Raw genomic sequence first — 21,259 nt, 5'->3', positions numbered from 1 at the left:
CTGCAGTAGGAAAACAAAAGTTGCAGATACAGTTTAAGCTTTGGCTACAAGTTACCTTGAAGGTATTTGTCTAAAATCATTCTTCAAGGGAACTCATTTTATTTACTGATATCTCACATGACACTTGAGCACATATTACAAGATACGATGAGAAGAAACCAAACCAGAATAAAAGAAGCAAATAAACTGTGACTGTAGACAAGCCATGCACACATGGAAGACATAGTCACTTCAGATGTGTGTGTGTGAACAGGTAGATCCAAACTTAATTGTGTATATAACTATAGAAACACCCAGAAAACCACCAGTCACAGGCCAGATAGATGATTATCTGGGGAATTAGTAATTTGCATTATGTGCTTAAAGATGATGCCAACTAGTTGCTTGATTTAGGGGAAATGTTTTAATCTTTCTTATGTTCAGTTACATCATCTCAGAGTAAAAACATTCAAAATCAACATACAAAATCAGCTGGCATTTCTATACAGTAACCACAAGCTATTAAAAAATTAAGAAAATAATCCCACTGACAGTAGCATCAATTAGAATAAAATACTTAGAAATAAACTTAACCAAAGAGATGAAATAGCTGTTCAAGGAAAACTGTAAAACACCGATAAAAGAAATTGAAAAGACACAAATAAATGGAAAGATATAGCATGTACATGAATTAGAAGAATTAATATTGTTGAAATATCCATACTACCCAAAGTCATTGACAGATTCAATGCAATCCCTATCAAAATTCCAATGGCATTTGTCAAAGAAACAGAAAAAACAATCCTAAATTTGTATGGAACCATAAAAGACAGTGAATAGCCAAAGTAATCTTGATAAAACAGAACAGTGCTGGAGGTTTTACATGTCCTGATTTCAAACTATATTACAAAGCTACAGTAATCAAAATAGTGTGGCACTAGAATAAAAACAGACATATATATACCAGTGAAACAGAATAGAATCTACAAATGGACACATACATGTGTCAAATTCGATGGCTTAAAGAGAAACAAATACATAATTCTATCTGACCCTCTCATTGGCCTCCTGGTGTTCAACTGATGTGACAAGGGTGCCAAGAATACACAATAGAGAAAAGATAGTTTCTTCAATATATGGTATTGGGAACGTTGAATATCTACAGGCAAAAGAATTGACATTGGACCCTTGTCTTATACCACATACCAAAGTCAACTCAAAGTGGATTAAAAACTTCGAGGTAAGACCTGAAATCATAAACTCCTAGAAGAAAACACAGGGAAAAGTTCTGTGGCATTGGTCTTGACAAAAACTTTTTGGATATGACACCAAAAGCATAGGCAACAAAAGCAAAAATAAACAAGTGGGATTACATAAAACTAAAAAAGTTTCTTCATAGCAAGGAAACAATCAACAAAATGAAAAGGCAACCCACAGAATGGGAAAAAAATGTATTTGTAAACTTTATACCTGATATCTGATAAGAAGTTAATATCCAAAATGTATAAGCAGTTATAATATACAAAAGTTATAAAAGACTTATGCAACCCAATATGAGACAACAAACAATGTGATTTTAAAAATGGGGAAGAGAACTTAATATACATTTCTCCAAAAAAGACATAAAAATGGCCAACAAGTATATGAAAACGTACACAACATTGCTAATCACTAAGAAAATGCAAATCCTACCTACAATAAGAAATCACCTCACAGCTGATAGGATAGCTATTATCATTAAGACAAGAGACAAGTGTTGGCAAGGATGTGGAGAAAAGTACACTATTGTTGGGAATATAAATTGGTACAATCATTATGGAAAACAGTACAGAAGTTCCTCAAAAAGTTAAAAAAGGACTACTATATGATCTAACAATTCTCATTCGGGAATACATTCAAAGAAAGTAAAATTAGTATCTCAAAGGGATATCTGTACCTTCACATTCAGTGCAGCATTACTCACAGTAGCCAAAATATGGGAACAACCTAAATGTCTGTCAACGGATGAATGGATAAAGGAAATGTAAGACATATAAATATACATGTGTATAGATATACAATGAAATATTATTCAGCCTTAAAAAGAAGGAAATCCTGCCATTTGTAATAACATATATTAATCTGAAAAACTATGCTAAGTGAAATAACCCAAACACAGACAGTTTACATTCTTATGTAGACTCTACCAAGTCAAATTCATAAAAGCAGAGTATAGAATGGTCATTGCCAAGGACTGGATGGGGGTGGGGAATGGGGAGAGGTTGGTCAAGGACTACAAAGTTTTTAGTTATAAGATTAATGAGCTCCAGGGGTTTATTTTACACCATGGTGACCAATGTACACCACAGTGACTATAGTTAATAATGTACTGTTTACTTGAAATTTTATAAGAAAGAAGATTTTAAGTGTTCTTACCACATACACACACACACACAATGGTAGCTGTGGGTAGTAGTGGATGTGTTAATTAATTTGACTTTGGTGGCAGGACATGGTGGCTCATGCCTGTAATCTCAGCAATTTGGGAAGCTGAGATAGGCAGATCACTTGAAGCCAGTAATTCAACCAGTCTGGCCAACATGACAAAACCCTGTCTCTACTAAAAACACAAAAAAAATTAGCCAGGCATAGGGGCGCACACCTGTAGTCCCAGCTACTCCAGGGGCTGAGACAGGAGAATCGCTTGAATCTGGGAAGCAGGGGTTGCAATGAGACAACATCCTGCCACTGCATTCCAGCCTGGGTGACAGAATGAGACTCTGTCTCAAAGAAAAAAAAAAAATTGGTAATTAGTACACAATCTATGCACAGCTCAAATCATCATGTGGTACATCTTGAATATATACATTTTTTGTGAGTTAAATATTTTAATAAAAATAAAATTTAATAAATTTAAAAATCAAGTAAAAATATTGGATTTGATGGCATTTACAGTCTCTTCTAGTTCTAACATCCTCTGATCCTACGAATCTATATAAATCATAAAGAATCTGAAATGAAAAGAATGCACTGGAGCTTTATAACACTTCCCTTTGTTAAATTCACTCATATCTAAATCTTGATATTGAAAATACATTTCTCCTTGTATTCCCTTATACCTACTGGTCAATTTCCAAATGAACTGAAACAATACAGCAGGACATTTTTCCAATCTTCTGTGCAATGATGAGAATACAGAACAAAATCAAATAAATGAAATCTCAGCAGGCCATGGGATTGCCTACTAAAAACACAAAAGAGAAAAAAAGGGTAAATTGAAGAAATGATACTAATCAAATGGTCCTTTGTTCTTTGAAGTAGCTAATCTTTAGTTATTGAAAATTAAATCATTTATTCCAAATGTTGAAAAATTAGACAACCATGCTCTTCAAATATGTAAGAATTTAAAAACCTTTACCTTTACCTTATGTTTTTCTTTCTAAAGAAAGATTGAAATTAATTTGAATCACAAGCACTTTCTTCACAATTAAAACTGCTTTAAATAAAATATAGTTAATAGCATTAATTTTCTAAACTATTATCCAAGATGCTCCTGTATTTATATTTTGCCTTCCAATAACACTGTAATTCTTCCAGGAGAGAAATCTTGACAACCTTCTATATTACTTAGTCAAGAGATGATAACATTCATAGATGTTATCTATGTTATCTATGTTATCTATATTTCATACAAAATATATTTCTATTCATGTGTTTTGTATAATTATAAATGCAAATATACTGAGCAGTAAAGGAAAACTCATAAAAGTATACATAATTGAAATCAATGAACTATAACTACACTATACCACATTATTAATATTTTTGTTTTTATTTCCATCATTTTTATATCATGTGTCTTTCATAATATTTAGTCACTTATTTATGTTGAGACAGGGCGTTGCTATGTTGCCCAGGCTAGTCTCAGACTCCTGAGCTCAAACCATGCTCCTGCCTCATTATCCTGAGTAGTTGGGAATATAGGCACTCACCCCAATGCCCAGCTATTAATAATATTTATTTTATATTGAAAACAGTATGAACAGAAAATAGTGTTAACTGAAATTATTAAATTTAAGTATAGTCAGCATACATATAATAATGTAAAGGGTACTTAATAGTAATATTTCCAGATAAGGGGTCACAAAATGTATAATTAAGATGCTAGTTTAACTGAAAGAAAAGCAGGGGACATTTCTTCCTCTTCAGATTCTATTAATACCACGGTCAACATCATAATTGGAAAAGTCTGCCCTTGGCATTTCTGCAGGAGCCCTCCTATGAACCAGGTAAACATAGTGTATGATGCCCAAAGGTGTCCCATGTCAGTCCTGAAAGTAAATATTTCTGCTATTCATAGACTTGCTATGTAAACTTCATGAATCTTTGGAAATTACCACAGGGATACCTTATAGGAGAAGAACAGATTCCCAGAGCAGTTCTAACTCATCCAAGGTACCACAGGCTGGGATACAATCTATGACCTAAACTAAAATGCTTCACTTTGGGGGGTAGTGGGAGATAATGAAGTGAAATGATAAATATTTATTGTATTTACCTTTTTCTGAATGACATGTCATGACGTCTAGGGATCTGTTTATTACATGAGCACTCCCGTGAATGGTGTCCCAGAGCAGTGGCAAACAGACTAACGTTTCTTGAGATTCACTTCAAGAGAGGCCAAGCTCAAAGCAATGGCCCTGGTTCCTCAGGGCGATTTCAGCAGATTCACCTAAGTATCCTCTTTCTTTACCCCTCAGGCCCATATTAACTGAATATTAACATATTCTACAGTAGATACTCATAACATTTACCATGATACTTTAATAAGACCAACAACTCACATTCCATTTTTAGAATGTTAGTAAACATTCTTAAAAAAAAAAAAAGGGTAGCTTGAACAAGTTGAATGCCCTCGGGAAAAATATTTAATCCCTTTCGGTTTTGATAAATCTGGACTATCTTTGAGATTTCTGTTGCAAATATTTATGTGTTTACCCGTCAACCTCAGGAAACTTCATTAATCATTAATTTATGTATTAAATACATTCTCTTTGATGAACTGCTCAGCATAACAGTGGAAAAAAGTTTTGAGTTTTTTTTTGTTTTGTTTTGGTGACAATAAAGCTCTCCATTATCATATATAATTCTTACACCTTTTCTCAGAAAATAAGTTACATGTGTTCATTTGAAATATATATATTTTCCTTTAACATATCTTGGAACTAAGATTGAATTTTAAAAATGGAATTGTTCGGTTACTTTTTAAATGCCAGTTTGATAGGCTGATAAAGTTAACAAGATAGCTCTAAATCAGTGAAATTGCCAATACTGTGTGCAGTGAGTGAGACAGCTCAGCTGATCCCAGAACCAATAAAATAAGTTATGTCTGCTTTAAAATGTACCTTTTCCCTTATATCTCTATCAAATTAAAGCCCATATGCTGCACAATCAGAATTTATTAGATCTAATGCTTTTTTTTCCTAAGTCAATCGCCTCTTTCATCTGTTCTTCCTATCTCCAATTCCTCTTTTCTGGTCTCACTTGAATCCACTCCAATGAGGCTTTAGCCCTCCCTACCCCCCAAAAACTATTCTTGTTGCAATCACCAATTACTCCTTCTCCCATACACATACACTCACTTTGCTAAATCCAATAGTTAATTGCCAGATCTCATTGTTTTACGTATAGCAAGGGCATTTTGACAAAGTTGAACACTACATACTCTTAGAATTCCAAATTTTGGCTGTTTTGGATTTCCTCTAAATTCAGGAGTATTGCCTTCCAATTTCAAGTCTCCTTTGCTGGTTCTGCCTCATTAAACTGTTGGAATGCCTCAAGTCTAAGTCAGTCCTTATGTCTCATCTCTCTTCTCTTTACCCTTACTCTTTTGGTAATCTCCACTATTCTCACAACTTTAAACGACACTAATATGTTGACAATTCTAAAACTTTTATCTCCAAAATAGATTCTGCTGAACTATGCACTTAACATATGTTCTTGGATGTCTAGTAGGCATCTCGAACCTGTTAGGTTCCAGATACCAGCTTCTGTTCTTGTACAAAATAGGTGCCTCCTTAAATCTTTGTCATCTCATTTAATAAACTGTATCTTCTTTTAGCCACTTAGGCCAAAAAATGTAAAAGTATTCTTATATCAATTATTTTCTCTCACATTCCATATGTAATCAATCAAAGGATCCTGTTCATTTGACCTTGAAAACACATAAAGGATCCAATATCTTTGCACCATCCCTATTTATAACATCCTGGTACAAGCCACCATCATCTACCATCTGGATTAGTGCAGTAGGGCTCCCTGTTCTCTCCCACTTAGCGCTATTTTCAACAAAGTAGTAGATTGATCTTGTAAAAACCTAATTTGAATCATGTCGCTCCTTTGCTTAACATTCTCCAGTAGCTTCTGGAAACTTTTCAGAGAAAAAACCAAACTCAACTTACAATGGCCCACAATGTTTCACCCTGTACTATCCAGTATGTTAACCACCAGCTACCAGGTAGTTTAATTGAAATTAAACAATCAATTTAATTTCAATTAAATTGAAAATAAGTAAAATTTAAAATACATTTTTTACTTCTCAACAGCCATATTTCGCAAGTGCTCAGTAGCCACATGTGGCTAGTGGCTGCTATACTGAACAATGCAGATCTAGAACACTTCCATCACCATAGAGTGTTCCATTAGAAAGTGTTACTCTATACGATCTACTTCTCCCTATTATTTTTCTGACTCACTTCACCCATGTTTGAAAACTGCTCAGTAGATTGATCTTCCCTAAAAACAAAACTTTAGTGATCATGTCTTTACTGTAATATATTGTCTATTCCCATTTCTGCCTATTGAAATTCTATTAACCTTTAAGTTCCATATGAGAGGACATTATCTCATAAAGTTTCTTTGGAACACAATACTCTCTCCAAATAGTGATATCTCTTTCTTGAAACACCCATATTGCTGTGTTAGCATGTGTCATATGATATATTCTTATTCTATCATGTATGATAATAATTTAAGCACTTTTCTTAATCCCCTACTGTGTGGCACACATTCTTGTTTAACACATCACCCTTTCTTACCGCTTTACTTTCTTGCTGAATTCCATAAAGAAGTTTGAAAAGCCTCCCTTGCAGCTAGGGAAGGCTATATGACAAAAATATGCCAAATGTAAAATGAAAGCCTGTTGAAAGATTTGGAAAAAGCATTTATCTTCTGGATAAAAGTGATTAATGTGGCTAGAGTTGCCTTTCCTCTCTTATTCCTGCTCAGATGCCTAGATCTGTAGTGGCTTTCTAATGACCCTGACGTAAAAAGTGTAAGGATGAAAACCAAGATGTTGAAACTGGCAATGTCACAATATGCATGGGTTTGTGATGTCATCAATGATCAACTGAACCAACAACAGTGACCACCTAACTCCAAACATCTTGTTTTATTTGTCTAGGCCAATGTTAACATAATTTTCTGTAACTTGAAATTAAAACTGCTATTATTACTTTGCCTAATTATATGTTAGATTGTAGAATTTGATCATGCCCAAATAGCTTCAGTATTCTCATGAAAAGTGGCAGAGACCCCTACAAACAGAAGAAGTCAAATATTTAAATGAAGTGGAACCAAGTCAGATAATCCACTTAACCACACAGACACAAACACAAGAGATGGGCAAAAACAACACAGAGGTCTGCAATCTGATTTGGAAAGTATCTTAGATGGCTACCCTGATGTTCTTTTCTCTTTCCTTAAGAGGAAAAAAACTATCCCTTTGCGAATAAAAACATTACATTTTTAGACAAAAAGAAAAAACACAAAAATTGAATAACATATAGCTTTGTTCTTAAGAAACATGATATGGTTGAAGAAAACAAAACGACAATCAAGAATGCTTAAGTGCTTAATGCTAATATACTGTCAGAGCACAAAATTTAACATGGTCAATCGTGTTTTACAGAAGATTGGTAAGGGCTTTGAAAATGTTTCACAGTGGAAGAAATATATAAGTTGTCTCTTGAAATATTAATATGTATTCACTAGAGATACAGATGAGGGGGATGTAAGGCAGAGGCAGCAGCTTAAGCTAAGAACACATGGAAAGTAAACAGTAGGGTGCATCTAGACAACTGCAGGTAGCCCAGCTGGAGGCACAGTAGAAAGAGAAAGTCCGAAATAGAGGAGCCAAGTCATGACCTGAAGCCATAATTAGGAATTTGGATATTTTTCTGTAATTAATATGTGACAATGACTATATCAAGAACAATGTCAAATTTTTATTGGGGCATAGCACCCAAGCACTAGCGTGGATAGGCACTATGCCAAGTACTCGGAAGTTAAAAATGTTTCATGACAGAAATCATGACTTTGGGACCATTGCCCTACTATCTATTAGTACCACCATCCATACATGTCCTGAACTGCATTAGTCATTGCTTAGTTCAAAAGTCTGAGCACTTTATAATCAACAAAAATCTCCATATTCTAATGTCTTCTCTTGGTTTAAGAACTTTTCCAAGTGATTTTGTCCTTCCTATTTTAAACATTTTAAAGGTAATTTTTAAAAGATGTCTGCTATGGCTTGAATGTCCCCTCCAAAACTCATGTTGAACTTTAATTGCCATTGTAACTGTATTAATAGGTAGGAATTTTAAGAGGTGATTAGGCCACAGGGCTTTGCCCTCATAGATGGATTAATGTTATTATCATGAAAATGGGTTCATTATCATAGGAATGGGTTCATTATAAAAGATGAGTTTGGCTCCCTTTTTGCCTTTCTCTTGCTGACATTCTCTTGCCTGTCCACCTTCTGATATAAAATAATGAAGCAAGAAGGTCCTTACAAGATGCCAGCTCCTTGATCTTGGACTTCTCAGCCTTGAGAATCATGATAAATAAATTTCTACTGTTTATCAATTACTCAGCCTGTGGCATTCTGTTATGGCTGCACGAAACAGATTGAAACAATGTTCATATAAATTTTTCCTCTAACTGGAAAATGCAAATGTGAGTGCGGTGAGGCCAGAGGGGAGAGAGAGCATGGGAGGAGATAATAAAGAGAAAGCTGCTTCAAGCAAAACCCCAGCTAGAAGCAAGACACATTAAACAGGAAACCCCCAATTTATAACCTAATTTAATACTAGACGATAAATTCTAACAATTCTCAGGTAGTGCTGCTCATAGCTCCCTTTCTTGTCTAATGATATGCCAGTTATCTTCTTGAAGTCCCTTAGTCAACTTTGTTTGGCTTTTAATATTTAATGTCTCATTACACCTATTCATAAACATGAATATACTTAATATTTTATGTCTCAATGCACCTTTCAGGAGCATTTAAAAGAAAAACAAGTCCAAGGCCAAAACCAATGCTTGGTTCACAGTCACGTGAAATTGGGGGGTTGCACTGGATATTCATACAATAAAACTTTTCCAGTGCATGAATAAACCCAACACATATCCTTATCACTGTTGACTGCAGTGGCCCAGTGGCGATCAACCAGTATGCAGAATGTCCCTCTATTTCCTTCCTGAGGCAATCATGAACAAAAGTTTACATCAGTATAGGCAGGGGCTTATTTATAACCAGAAAAAGAAAATCCTTTGTAAAAGTGGGATTCACAAGGTATGTTCCACCTATTCACCGTCTAGTTCCCCTAACAATACAAAGCTGAGTTTAATCAACTACCAATTCAGGACAGCATAATTATTTTCATTATTTCCTTTCAACTATTACAATGTGTCGCCATTGTGGCAGTAAGGACAGAATGGGAAAGAAAAAGAAATGCAGAGATCACAGATACAAGAATGAAACCAGTAAAAACTGGTAGAAGCTTGTCCTGTCTTTTACATAAAATCTCCCCTAAATACTGGCCTCTACTCTGAGAAAGAAAAGGAAAAAAATGCATTTTAGTTACATTAAAAAGTCAACCAAACTGTGGCCAGAGGGAACATATGGAGAAACCCATCTTGAATCTGGGGGTATCTTGGCTCTGTGCTCTGTGGAATGAGGACCTGCATAGGGAGGATGCCCAGGGTCCTAAGTAAAATAGTGGAAGCCTGTTGGCCCAAATCTGTAAAAAAAAAAAAAAAGTGTGATGTGGATGAACATGTAGGTTTCAATTTTAACTGGATGTTGGAACTTCCTGGACTTTTCCCATAAGAGCAACAATTATTTCCAGTTAGCTTCATAAAAGGGGGTGTTCCTCAGCTCTTTTACCTGAGGCAGCTTGAATCAGGAGGGACGTTCTGCAGAAACAGCTGCAACCACGGCCAGTAATGAAAGTGTTGTATCTTCCCTGTCCAGAGGAGGGCGCCAAAATGAGTTTCTGCTTTTCTCCCTAACCATTAGTTTGCCCCATGCTCTGGTTGTGAAACATCTCGTTTTCCACTTTGCAGGCCAAGAGGTAGCCAAGGACAACAGTACAGTAAGCTTGAATGTTTAGTCAGTTGCATATATTGTTTGTTAAAGCCCGAGACAAAGAACCTAAGACAAGTCAGGTGGCGAGTATGTAATCAGTGATGACCCAACCATCACCAAAACACTTATAGAACTGTATGGCCGTTTGGCCAGACCCTCGAACAAGCATAAAGTAAATTTCTATTCCTTGTTATAGAAACAGATTCAACCTTATTACTTGTCTTCACTCAGGATCAGAGAAAATATTAACCTAAACTGGAAGATGTTAATTTTTAATAACATTTGACAAGAATGTAGGATACCACTTAAAAGGTAGATGCAAAAAGGGGGACTCATCACAGAAACAAAAAGAGGTGTCCATGACTTTATCAGTAATTCTTTCAATGAATCCATATATAGCTTTATGAAAGACTTGTGAATCAAGACATCATTTGTTGAATGATTGATTTCTTATTAGCCCAAATTAGTCTTTTTCTATTTGAAAACTAACTTTTTAAGATTATGTCCATATAACAACAAAACAAGAATTGGTTTGAACAGTTTTATCAACCAATTAGACAACTGAAGTTTAGTTTGGGGTTTTCAAAGAACAAAAAGGGTCAATAATAAAACTGAATACAGCACAGGTGTTGAAAATAGCTACACTTTTCAACCAGTTTTGTTACAATCATCTAGACATAGCATAAGTGAGCTGAATTGAAGATAACAGCCTTTTTATTGCAAGACCATTGTAACATGCAATTATTAAAATTGATTAATACTTGGGTCAATGCAATTTCATTATCTCTGATCGATTTCAAGCATTACTTTTTAATGGCCTTCACTCTTGTCATTTCAGTTAGAACTGTATGAACATTAGTTTAGTGGAACAACACACAGTCCTTTTTTATGAGATTAAGTTCTTGGCTTTAATAACAGGTCCCAAAGGAGTAAACTGCTAAATACAGAAGACCAGATGCCTCTACAAACACTATTTAGGAATCCATACCTTTTAGAGGATTTGTTTTAATAGATTTCTATGTTTTTAATGCAAGAAAAACATAGCACATTAAACAGGGGTTTTAATTACATTATACTCCACAGCACTGGGCTTTTCTGAAAGGAAGAACCCAGAGCATGGTTTTAAAACGGCTACATGGAAAAGATGGAACACAAGTATTATCTGATCTTAAAATCATCTTTTTCTCAGTCTTCGGAAAATACAGTCAGGAGAAAGTGGGCTCCTTACTTCTTCATCCACTGCTAAAGCAGCAAATACTGTTGATGGTACATCTAAAATACCATCAAAATCCATTCCCTTGCTTCCATTTCCATGGGTTTTGCATGATTCAACCTTCAATAGCAGTGCAAGCAATAATTAGAATCATTACAACACTGGCCTTACCCCCTCACCCTTGTTTAACTTTCCTCATATAATTCATCCTCGATGCTGTTTCCTATTCTTCATATATATATATATATATATATATATATATATATATGTATATATATATTCTTATATATATATAAGCTATATGTCTTATATACATATATCTTATATATATAAGATATATAAGTATATATATATATTCTTATTTTGTGTATATATATATGGTATTGTATATATGGTATGTGTGTATATATATATATAATATATATCTTACTAAGTGACTCCTCAACCTTCAAGTTAAACAAACAAACTAAAAACATCTTTAGATGTCATATAAGGCTTTTCATAATCCGACTTAGACTTATATTTCTTTCTCTTCCTCTTCTACTTTCGTTACCTCCTCTTCTCACTCCCTCTCTCTCTGTCTCTGCCTCTCTTCCCACCTCCTTTGTCTTTCTCAAATAACCTTGCCTCTACATCATATAGTCCTGCCATGTAGAACTAAAGGCCATTTCCAAATATTACAAATAACTCTGTACCTTTAGACCATATACCTGGAATATTATTTGTGTACCTGCCTCTGGCTGGAATAATCCTTCAAAACTAATTCAAATTTTTATTCTCCTTCTGTAAGTTCACCCCTGTTCATCAAAGCTTTTTTATTAGTTTCTAGTTAGATGTTTTTATACTGTTTGGTTATATGACACTTTATTCAAACTTTATCATTTCACTGAATATTATTATTTATTATTTCTCATCTCTACTTCCTAACAGTTTCTGAGCTTTTTGAAATGTGTAAATCTAATTTAGTATTTTAAAATTTCCTGTGCCTCAATATTTATCGCACTGTAAGCATATGGTCCATAATGTCCACCGGAAAAAAAATGTATAAATACAATTTAAGAATTTGGGTTTATTCTGTAAATGGAACAATGTTAATATATTTTAATTGTGAAAAACCTCACATTATAATAAGCAACGATTTAATTTTTTGCTACCTGATGACCAGCACATCTTAGCCAAAGGGGAAAAAATTGACCATATTAAGAACATACTTTGCAAAACAGATATCTGAGTACCACAGCTATAATTTTGAGTCTAAGAAGCCCCAGAAATAATCAGTATCATCAAAGCAGTAATCTTAGGAGATAAATGGGCAGCTGGTGTCATTCTCCATTCATCATGATATTGTTACAGCAGAGATTGTGCAGAACTATAATCTATCCTGACAGTGCTTACTGATCCAGAACTCCATTGCAGAATTTTATAACTTGCATTTTTAAAAATGCATTAGAAACTTTGATTTAGACATTATAGAGTATTGAATAAGAGACAACTGAATAAGTTATTGTTCTCTTGTGTGTGGCACCACTATACCATGTGCTGACTGGTCTTTTCACAATTTAATAGTTTGTTTACCACATCGTGCCTGCTGTTCTCATTAAAGCACATCATTTGGTGATTACGAAGCGATAATTTACAGTTTTTCCCAAAGCCAGTTTTATTTTATTTATTTTTACGCTTTATTTAATTATTTTGTTAATGATCCAAAGCCCCACTAGCATACTCATTATTGATACGCAACAATCAGGCAACTCATTTTAGTTCTGTGATCTGTCTATTGCTACTATCAAGACTTAAAGGAATATTTTGAGCTATTAAGAATGATGTTCTTTTTATTATTATTATTATACTTTAAGTTCTAGTGTACATGTGCACAATGTGCAGGTTTGTTACATATGTATACATGTGCCATGTTGGTGTGCTGCACCCATTAACTCATCATTTACATTAGGTATATCTCCTAATGACCGCCTTTCCCCCACCCTACGAAAGGCCCCTGTGTGTGATGTTCCAATCCTGTTTCCAAGTGTTCTTATTGTTCAATTCCCACCTATGAGTGAGAACATGTGGTGTTTGGTTTTCTGTCCTTGCAATAGTTTGCTCAGAATGACGGTTTCTAGCTTCATCCATGTCCCTACAAAGGACATGAACTCATCATTTTTTATGGCTGTACAGTATTCCATGGTGTATACATGCCACATTTTCTTAATCCAGTCTGCCATTGATAGACATTTCGGTTGGTTCCAAGTCTTTGCTATTGTGAATAGTGCCGCAATAAACATACGTGTGCATGTGTCTTATAGCAGCATGATTTATAATCCTTTGAGTATATATCCAGTAATGGGATTGCTGGGTCAAACGGTATTTCCAGTTCTAGATCCTTGAGGAATTGCCACACTGTCTTCCACAATGGTTGAACTAGTTTACAGTCCCACCCACAGTGTAAAAGTGTTCCTATTTCTCCACATCCTCTCCAGCACCTGTTGTTTCCTGACTTTTTAATGATTGCCATTCTAACTGGTGTGAGATGGTATCTCATTGTGGTTTTGATTTGCATTTCTCTGATAGCCAGTAATGATGATGAGCATTTTTTCATGTGCCTGTTGGCTGCATAAATGTCCTCTTTTGAGAAGTGTCTGTTCATATCCTTTGCCCACTTTTTGATGAGGTTGTTTGATTTTTTCTGGTAAATTTGTTTAAGTTCTTTCTAGATTCTGGATATTAGCTCTTTGTCAGATGGGTAGATTGTAAAAATTTTCTCCCATTCTGTAGATTGCCTGTTCACTCTGATGGTGGTTTCTTTTGCTGTGCAGAAGCTCTTTAGTTTAATTAGATCCCGTTTGTCAATTTTGGCTTTTGTTGCCATTGCTTTTGGTTTTTTAGACATGAAGTCCTTGCCCATGCCTATGTCCTGAATGGTGTTGCCTAGGTTTTTAATGGTTTTAGGTCTAACATTTAAGTCTTTAATTCGTCTTGAATTAATTTTTGTACAAGGTGTAAGGAAGGGATCCAGCTTCAGCTTTCTACATAGGGCTAGCCAGTTTTCCCAGCACCATTTATTAAATAGGGAATCCTTTCCCCATTTCTTGTTTTTGTCAGGTTTGTCAAATATCAGATGGTTGTAGATGTGTGGTGTTATTTCCAAGGGCCCTATTCTGTTCCATTGTTCTATACCTCTGTTTTGGTACCAGGACCATGCTATTTTGGTTACTGTGGCCTTGTAGTATAGTTTAAGTCAGGTAGTGTGATGCCTCCAGCTTTGTTCTTTTGGCTTAGGGTTGTCTTGGCAATGCAGGCTCTTTTTTGGTTCCATATGAACTTTAAAGTTTTTGTTCTTTTGTTGTTGTTGTTTTTCCAATTCTGTGAAGAAAGTCATTGGTAGCTTGATGGGGATGGAATTGAATCCATAAATTACCTTGGGCAATATGGCCATTTTCACGATATTGATTCTTCCTATCCATGAGCATGGAATGTTCTTCCATTTGTTTGTGTCCTCTTTTATTTCGTTGAGCAGTGGTTTGTAGTTCTCCTTGAAGAGGTCCATCACATCCCTTGTAAGTTGGATTCCTAGGTATTTTATTCTCTTTGAAGCAATTGTGAATGGGAGTTCACTCATGATTTGGCTCTCTGTTTGTCTGTTATTGGTGTATAGGAATGCCTGTGTTTTTGGCACACTGATTTTGTATCCTGAGACTTTGCTGAATTTGCTTATCAGCTTAAGGAGATTTTAGGCTGAGACGATGGGGTTTTCTAAATATATAATCATGTCATCTGCAAACAGGCACAGTTTGACTTCCTGTTTTCCTAATTGAATATCCTTTATTTCTTTCTCTTGCCTGATTGCCCTGGCCAGAACTTCCAACACTATGTTGAATAGGAGTGGTGAGAGAGGGCATCCCTGTCTTGTGCCAGTTTTCAAAGGGAATGCTTCCAGTTTTTGCCCATTCAGTATGATATTGGCTGTGGGTTTGTCATAACTAGCTCTTATTAGTTTGAGATACGTCCCATCAATACCTAGTTTATTGAGAGTTTTTCGCATGAAGGGCTGTTGAATTTTGTTGAAGGCCTTTTCTGCCTCTAGTGAGATAAACATGTGGTTTTTGTCTTTGGTTCAGTTTACAAGATGGATTACGTTTATTGATTTGCATATGTTGAACCAGCCTTGCATCCCAGGGATGAAGCCAACTTGATTGTGGTGGATAAGCTTTTTGATGTGCTGCTGGATTCGGTTTGCCAGCATTTTATTGAGGATTTTTGCATTGATGTTCATCAAGGATATTGGTCTAAAATTCTGTTTTTTCCCGTGAATGTGCCCGATCTCATCTGATGAAATTTTAAAATCTGACTTGAGAGAAGCAAAATAAGGAAATATCCTATCCAAGCAGAAATACCATTCATTACTTCCTCCTCATCTAATGGCCTTGAGAGTTTCACAACCCATATGCCTAGCAAATACTTTCTAAGTGGCTTCTTAACCCATCAAAATATAGAAGAAATTTACATTTGCTGTTTAATAGCATTCTCTTTTACACAAACATTATACTTGTAAATTGGGTAAGAAAGTATTATTAGGATACACTTGTTATCTGCTATTTGCAAATGTTCAGAGTTTTACATGTGACTTGTGAAAGTATTTTATTAGCGTCTTTTATTAAAAAAATCAAGTTTATATATATGCTAATTGTCATGTGCCTCAGAGAGATTTTGATGCCAACATGTCAAGAAACTGTACCTAACCTTTGTGACACCAATAATGGAGTTTGATTGAAAAAAAAAATCACAAGCATAACAAATCAATGCTCACAATAAATAAATAAGTTATGTTTGTCTGTTTGCTAGGCCTATGACAGACAAGGCAAGCTCTACTCTCAGAAGCAAAACTTCTATATCTAGGAGTCAGAGGTAATTTTAAGAACTATGAAGAAATATGTATTTATTTCTGAAAATATAAGTCTAATATGTAAAAAATATGACAGGTTAAGTAGGTTGATAGACATATTTTATCATTTAGTCTGTGACATTTTAACATCTTTATTGTTCATTTAAAACCAAGTTTATAAGTGCTTCAGTTTCAGATATTTTAGTTTACCATACATATCTAGGAAAGGATCCAGATTAGTTAAACCAGTAATGTAATTCATAAAGAGAAAATAAAACTATAAAGTTTTCTTTTGTGATTTGTTTTGGCCAAAATGAATTACCATAGCCAACATATGTCACCTTAGAAACTTTTCTCCTTGCTTATATACTGTAATGAGTCTAAGCCTCCTGTTCCACAAACAAGCACTATGTAGTAAATAATGTCTCACTCTTCATATTGTAGGCATAATTTTCACTCTAAGATTTTCTAAGTCCCAATGTATTACTGTGACATTTGAATCATGGCTAAAAGGTTTAGGTTCTAGAGCATATCCTAGAATATCCATTTAGTTTTAATAGTCTGCCTCACTGTTTTTAATTGCCACCTGGTGATTAGTAATGCCTCATCAGAGTATCATAAGGAATAGCTGGTTTTGCAGTGCTCTAAGTAACTCTAAGAAAAGGAAAACACTTATATGTTTAGCGTATATTTAGAAAATAATTATGTATTTAGGACAATAAAAGATACAATAGATATACTTTAGCCTAATAATATACATTCCCCAAAGCCTAAAGTGGGCACCTTATAGCAGAAATCCTAATTCCATCTATTAGTATTCTCTATCCCTGCCAGATGGTCTCAGGTTTTTCCTCAGGTTGAGTTTGATTTATTAGAGTTATTTTTGCTGTAATGCTAAATCCAAGTGTTAGCAATCAATACTGCCACATCCATATGATTTAATAGTCCTCCAATGAGAATTCTTGTCTTTCTCCAGAGGGCATTTTGTCTATATCTGCATTAGTACAATTATGACTGTCAGCTTCCACTATGGTGGTATATTTTCCTCTCTATCCTTCACTAAGGCTTTCAGCTCTTTGAAACCAGAGACTGTACTATATTTCTCTGATACCTCCACTCCTACTTCCTAACAAATGGTACTTGCATGAAGCAGATATTAAATACATTTAAGTAAATTACTAAGACCTGACAAATTTGAGACAAAATAACATTTGATTCTATGTGAGACTCTCTCTCACTTTTTTGCACATCCTGTGAGCAGAGGCACAAACTACCTTTCTTCAAGACTATCTTTCCAAGACTGCGTATGTAACAAACAGCCTTGAAAAACAGAGACAGTGTTTTCTCCAGAGAAAACTTTGGGTTTGTTTACAATTTTGAAAACATGAATATAGTATCTCCCTCAAGGGCAATAGGCAGGCATACTTATTGTCCAGCATAAAAAAATGGGGATCCTTAAGCACAAGTTTCCTCTCCTGTTATACAACCACTGCATGTTCAGGGTCTAACTAACCTCTTCTCATCACCTGTGGGAAATGGGGATCAAAACACTATTGCGAACATGATTCTTACGCTGCTTGCTCTTCTGTGATAAACTCTCTCTCATCTTAGACCCAGGGGTCTCATGTCTTCTGCAACTATCCAAGAAACTATGGCAAGCTAACTTGTTAGCTGGGAAGCTCGGTAAAATATGGGACCTTTCAAAGACATTGATAGAATCTTAGCAAGAAAAACTGACATAGATGCTGTTATTCCAAAACCTAAGAATTTCGGTTTTAATCAAAATTGGGCAGGTGATTTTGATTAAAATCTAAAAGCAATTTTGTGTAGTATGCCTCTCATTTTGGCATCTGTCTTTCTGTCTGCACCTCTGCACAGATGCTCTACCAGCACATACCTCACTGACCATACATTTGATGAATATTTATGAAGTAGCTACTATGAAAGGGACACCTGTAACCAGCTCTGCAACGTCCTTCTTGTTTTCAGTCTCTAATCTATCATTTAGAGAGTTACCCTGTCTGATTTTATAATTTTCCTACTCAGAATCTTTTGCTGATTTCTCATGGTATTCAGAACCAAATTCTAACCATCACCTTTTCTCCAAAACTTTCCATGAAATTATCCTAATCTACTTCTGAAAGCTGATATTTTACAAACTAATATTTTGTCAAAAAAAGGCACACTCACGACAACCCTAATTTACTTTTCTGTGCTTTCTTACCTCCATGTGTTTGTTCAACCTTTCTGGAAGTCATGTCTCATATCTATATATTAATTTATCTAAAGCCTTTATAGCCTTCAATGCCCATCTTTTCTGGAAAGCATAACAGACTCTACCCTATCAGAATTTATATCCTTCTCTCCTACAATCTTTGCACTGATGTCATTATGCCTATATTACAGTTATTTAGACATTTATGTAACTCTCATACGGGTGTATGTTCCTAAAGGATCTATCCATCTTTGTATTAACTAAATTTTACATGTAACAGAATGCCATGTACAGACTAGGCATTCAATATGTTTTAATTCAACTAAATTATTAATAATTCTGTAACTGGAAATTGCCATCCCTATGTAACATCTGGATGTTTATGTGCCTTTATAGTATGAATCAAGAAGAATGGGCTTCTGCTTCTTATCTACCTAATGCCAGATAGGAACTATCTAGCTAATGTCATGACAGAGGAGTATAACTCAGTAGACTGCCTGAATTGCCCCTAAATATGTGTTGGGACCTAAAGTATTTGGACTTACTTATAAAGCGGAATAAAAATTTACTTTACAAATATAACAGTATTATCTTAGTTGTCATCAAAATTTTGAGAGAGAGAACTTTATTAAGGAAAATACTTGGAATATGAAGCATGAGACCCTAAGTATGACTTGGAAGAGACAGGAGAAAATGTATTAACAAGAATTTGGGGAAAAGAATGTAAAGTTGAGAGGAGGTGGGAGACACCAAAGAGACATGGGCTGGGCAACACTCCAAGAAGCTCACCTACTAAGGATGGTGGTCGATGAGGAATCACCGATGGAGAATGGCTGAAGACCTTTTATTAACAAAAATAATGTAATCATAAATAGCAGGTAATATTGTTTACTATGTGTCAGGTTCTCATCTAAATCTTATTTATGTATTTACACATTTATTTGAAGATGGGACCATTATTAGCTGCATATTAAAAATGAGGAAACTGTGTCATTGTAAATTTAAGAATATTGTTTAAGATCATCCACTACATTAGCTGGATGTAATGGAGTTGGGATTTGATCCCAGGCAGACCAATTTCAAGTCTATTTCCAAATTGGTTGTGTTGCTGTGATATAAATTCCCCTGATTTCAAATCTTCACAAGAACATGAAATGCCCGTACCGAAATATAGTACTGGCACTACAGGGAATATGAATATAGGTGGAATGACCCTAATTTTCCCTTTCCTGACTGTCTGACTAGAGAAGGCAGCAGCATTGGATCAAGAGAAATCTAAGTCTAAACGTCCTAGGAAGTGAGCTGTGCTAAGGGCGTGTGTAGACCACCACTGAAGTCTGAGCCATTGCTTTAGGTTACAACTAACTCTGGAGCAAATGAAAACTGTTTTTTAAATTTTATTTATTTTATTTTCCTAAAAATTTTGCCAGAAGCTATCTGAAAAAGATCATAAGTTGATATCTAGGTTACCATTGTAGCTCGTGAGTTGGTATTTCAACAATAGTTCTAGGTGCATATTCCTATTTCCCAGAACTCTGGAGAATTTCAGAAACACTAAACATAAATACTCCTATGACAAAGTTATATTAATACACAAAAAAATTCTGTGTGACCTCTATTAAACACTGAGTGTACAGCTTAAGTACAGATTCTGGAAAGTCCTGGGCAACTTTCCAAGGCCAAGGGAGATCTAGAAGTGTGTTTGATTTTCTGCTAAGTGTTGTAGCTCTTTTTGGATTCCAATCCACATTATGACTTCATTTTCCAGAACCAGACTTAGGTTGGATAAATATTCCCTACAGCAAAGAATCACCTTCTTCCCCGCACCTGGACATAGCCCCACACAGGATATGCGAGGTGGCCTCTCAGATTTGAATAGCTGAATGGTCATTTCTCAACTGCACTGTTGTTGACTCTTTCTCCCATTAGCTTAGACTGTAGCCTCTTTTCTTCCCTTCTTCTAAGAATTTTCTAAACTAGACACTAGAGTAATGTTGTGGTCCTAGATTACTTTCTAACCCAGGTGCACTTAGTCAAGGAACCCTCTGGAACCATCAGGGAGAAAAAATAAAAACAACTTTAATTCATTTTCTTTCTCTCGTCATTATCTTGTTTCTTTGACCCCAAATTGTTACCTAGATTTACTAAACGTTTTTGGTCATCCTGTGTTATTTTCACATCTTTTTTTGTGAACCAATCAGCAAATTATTTTCTAAGTGACATTTTCCACAATCCCCAAATTTATCTTTCTGCTTATAGGTTATTGTAGTAATATCAGTACTGCTTATTATTCAGTTTGCTCTTGATTCCCAAATAGAAAAATAATTTTATTTCTGAAATGAAAATTACTGTCAGCAGTCATTATCTTTTCTGCTTTCATGATTACCACAGAAGTACCACTCTGTCAATTCTGAGAACACACTGAGTGTTATCAAATCCTCTGGCCCCAACTTCTTCCCTCTTTGGCCATAAGTTGTCAAAAGGGCAACTGAAAAGGCTACAGCAGAATGCCTTCCCAAAACCCTGTCCCTATACATATGAAGGGCTGAAATTGCAGTATAAATTGAT

The 21,259-nt window shown here is 35.1% G+C and overlaps 2 protein-coding genes across 24 annotated transcripts in view; both read right to left on the bottom strand.

Annotated features, from left to right (window-relative positions):
- The window catches only part of LOC129033083 (UPF0764 protein C16orf89-like), a 32,595-nt gene extending 25,255 nt beyond the window's left edge, over window positions 1–7,340 (bottom strand). The window contains exons 1-3 of one of the 9 annotated variants that reach the window (XR_008501520.1): window positions 7,056–7,279; window positions 3,082–3,202; window positions 2,621–2,742 (exon numbers count right to left, since the gene is read on the bottom strand). Coding sequence is in view for 1 of the 9 variants with exons in the window: in XM_054481102.1 (XP_054337077.1) it covers window positions 2,621–2,738; window positions 3,082–3,134; window positions 7,056–7,081 (197 nt within the window). In the remaining 8 variants the exon portion in view is untranslated. Of the gene's footprint in view, window positions 1–2,620; window positions 2,743–3,081; window positions 3,203–7,055 lie in introns of all 9 variants that reach the window. The other 8 variants (XR_008501521.1, XR_008501523.1, XM_054481102.1 and 5 more) reach the window with 8 other exon arrangements.
- The window catches only part of NAALADL2 (N-acetylated alpha-linked acidic dipeptidase like 2), a 1,372,789-nt gene that overhangs the window by 665,484 nt on the left and 686,046 nt on the right, over window positions 1–21,259 (bottom strand). The gene's annotated exons all lie outside the window — the stretch shown is intronic.

The sequence above is a fragment of the Pongo pygmaeus genome, chromosome 2, assembly GCF_028885625.2.
Source record: "Pongo pygmaeus isolate AG05252 chromosome 2, NHGRI_mPonPyg2-v2.0_pri, whole genome shotgun sequence".
Taxonomy (NCBI): Eukaryota; Metazoa; Chordata; class Mammalia; order Primates; family Hominidae; genus Pongo; species Pongo pygmaeus.
The sequence above is the reverse complement of the archived record's forward strand: the minus strand, read 5'-3'. Positions and strand labels throughout refer to the sequence as shown.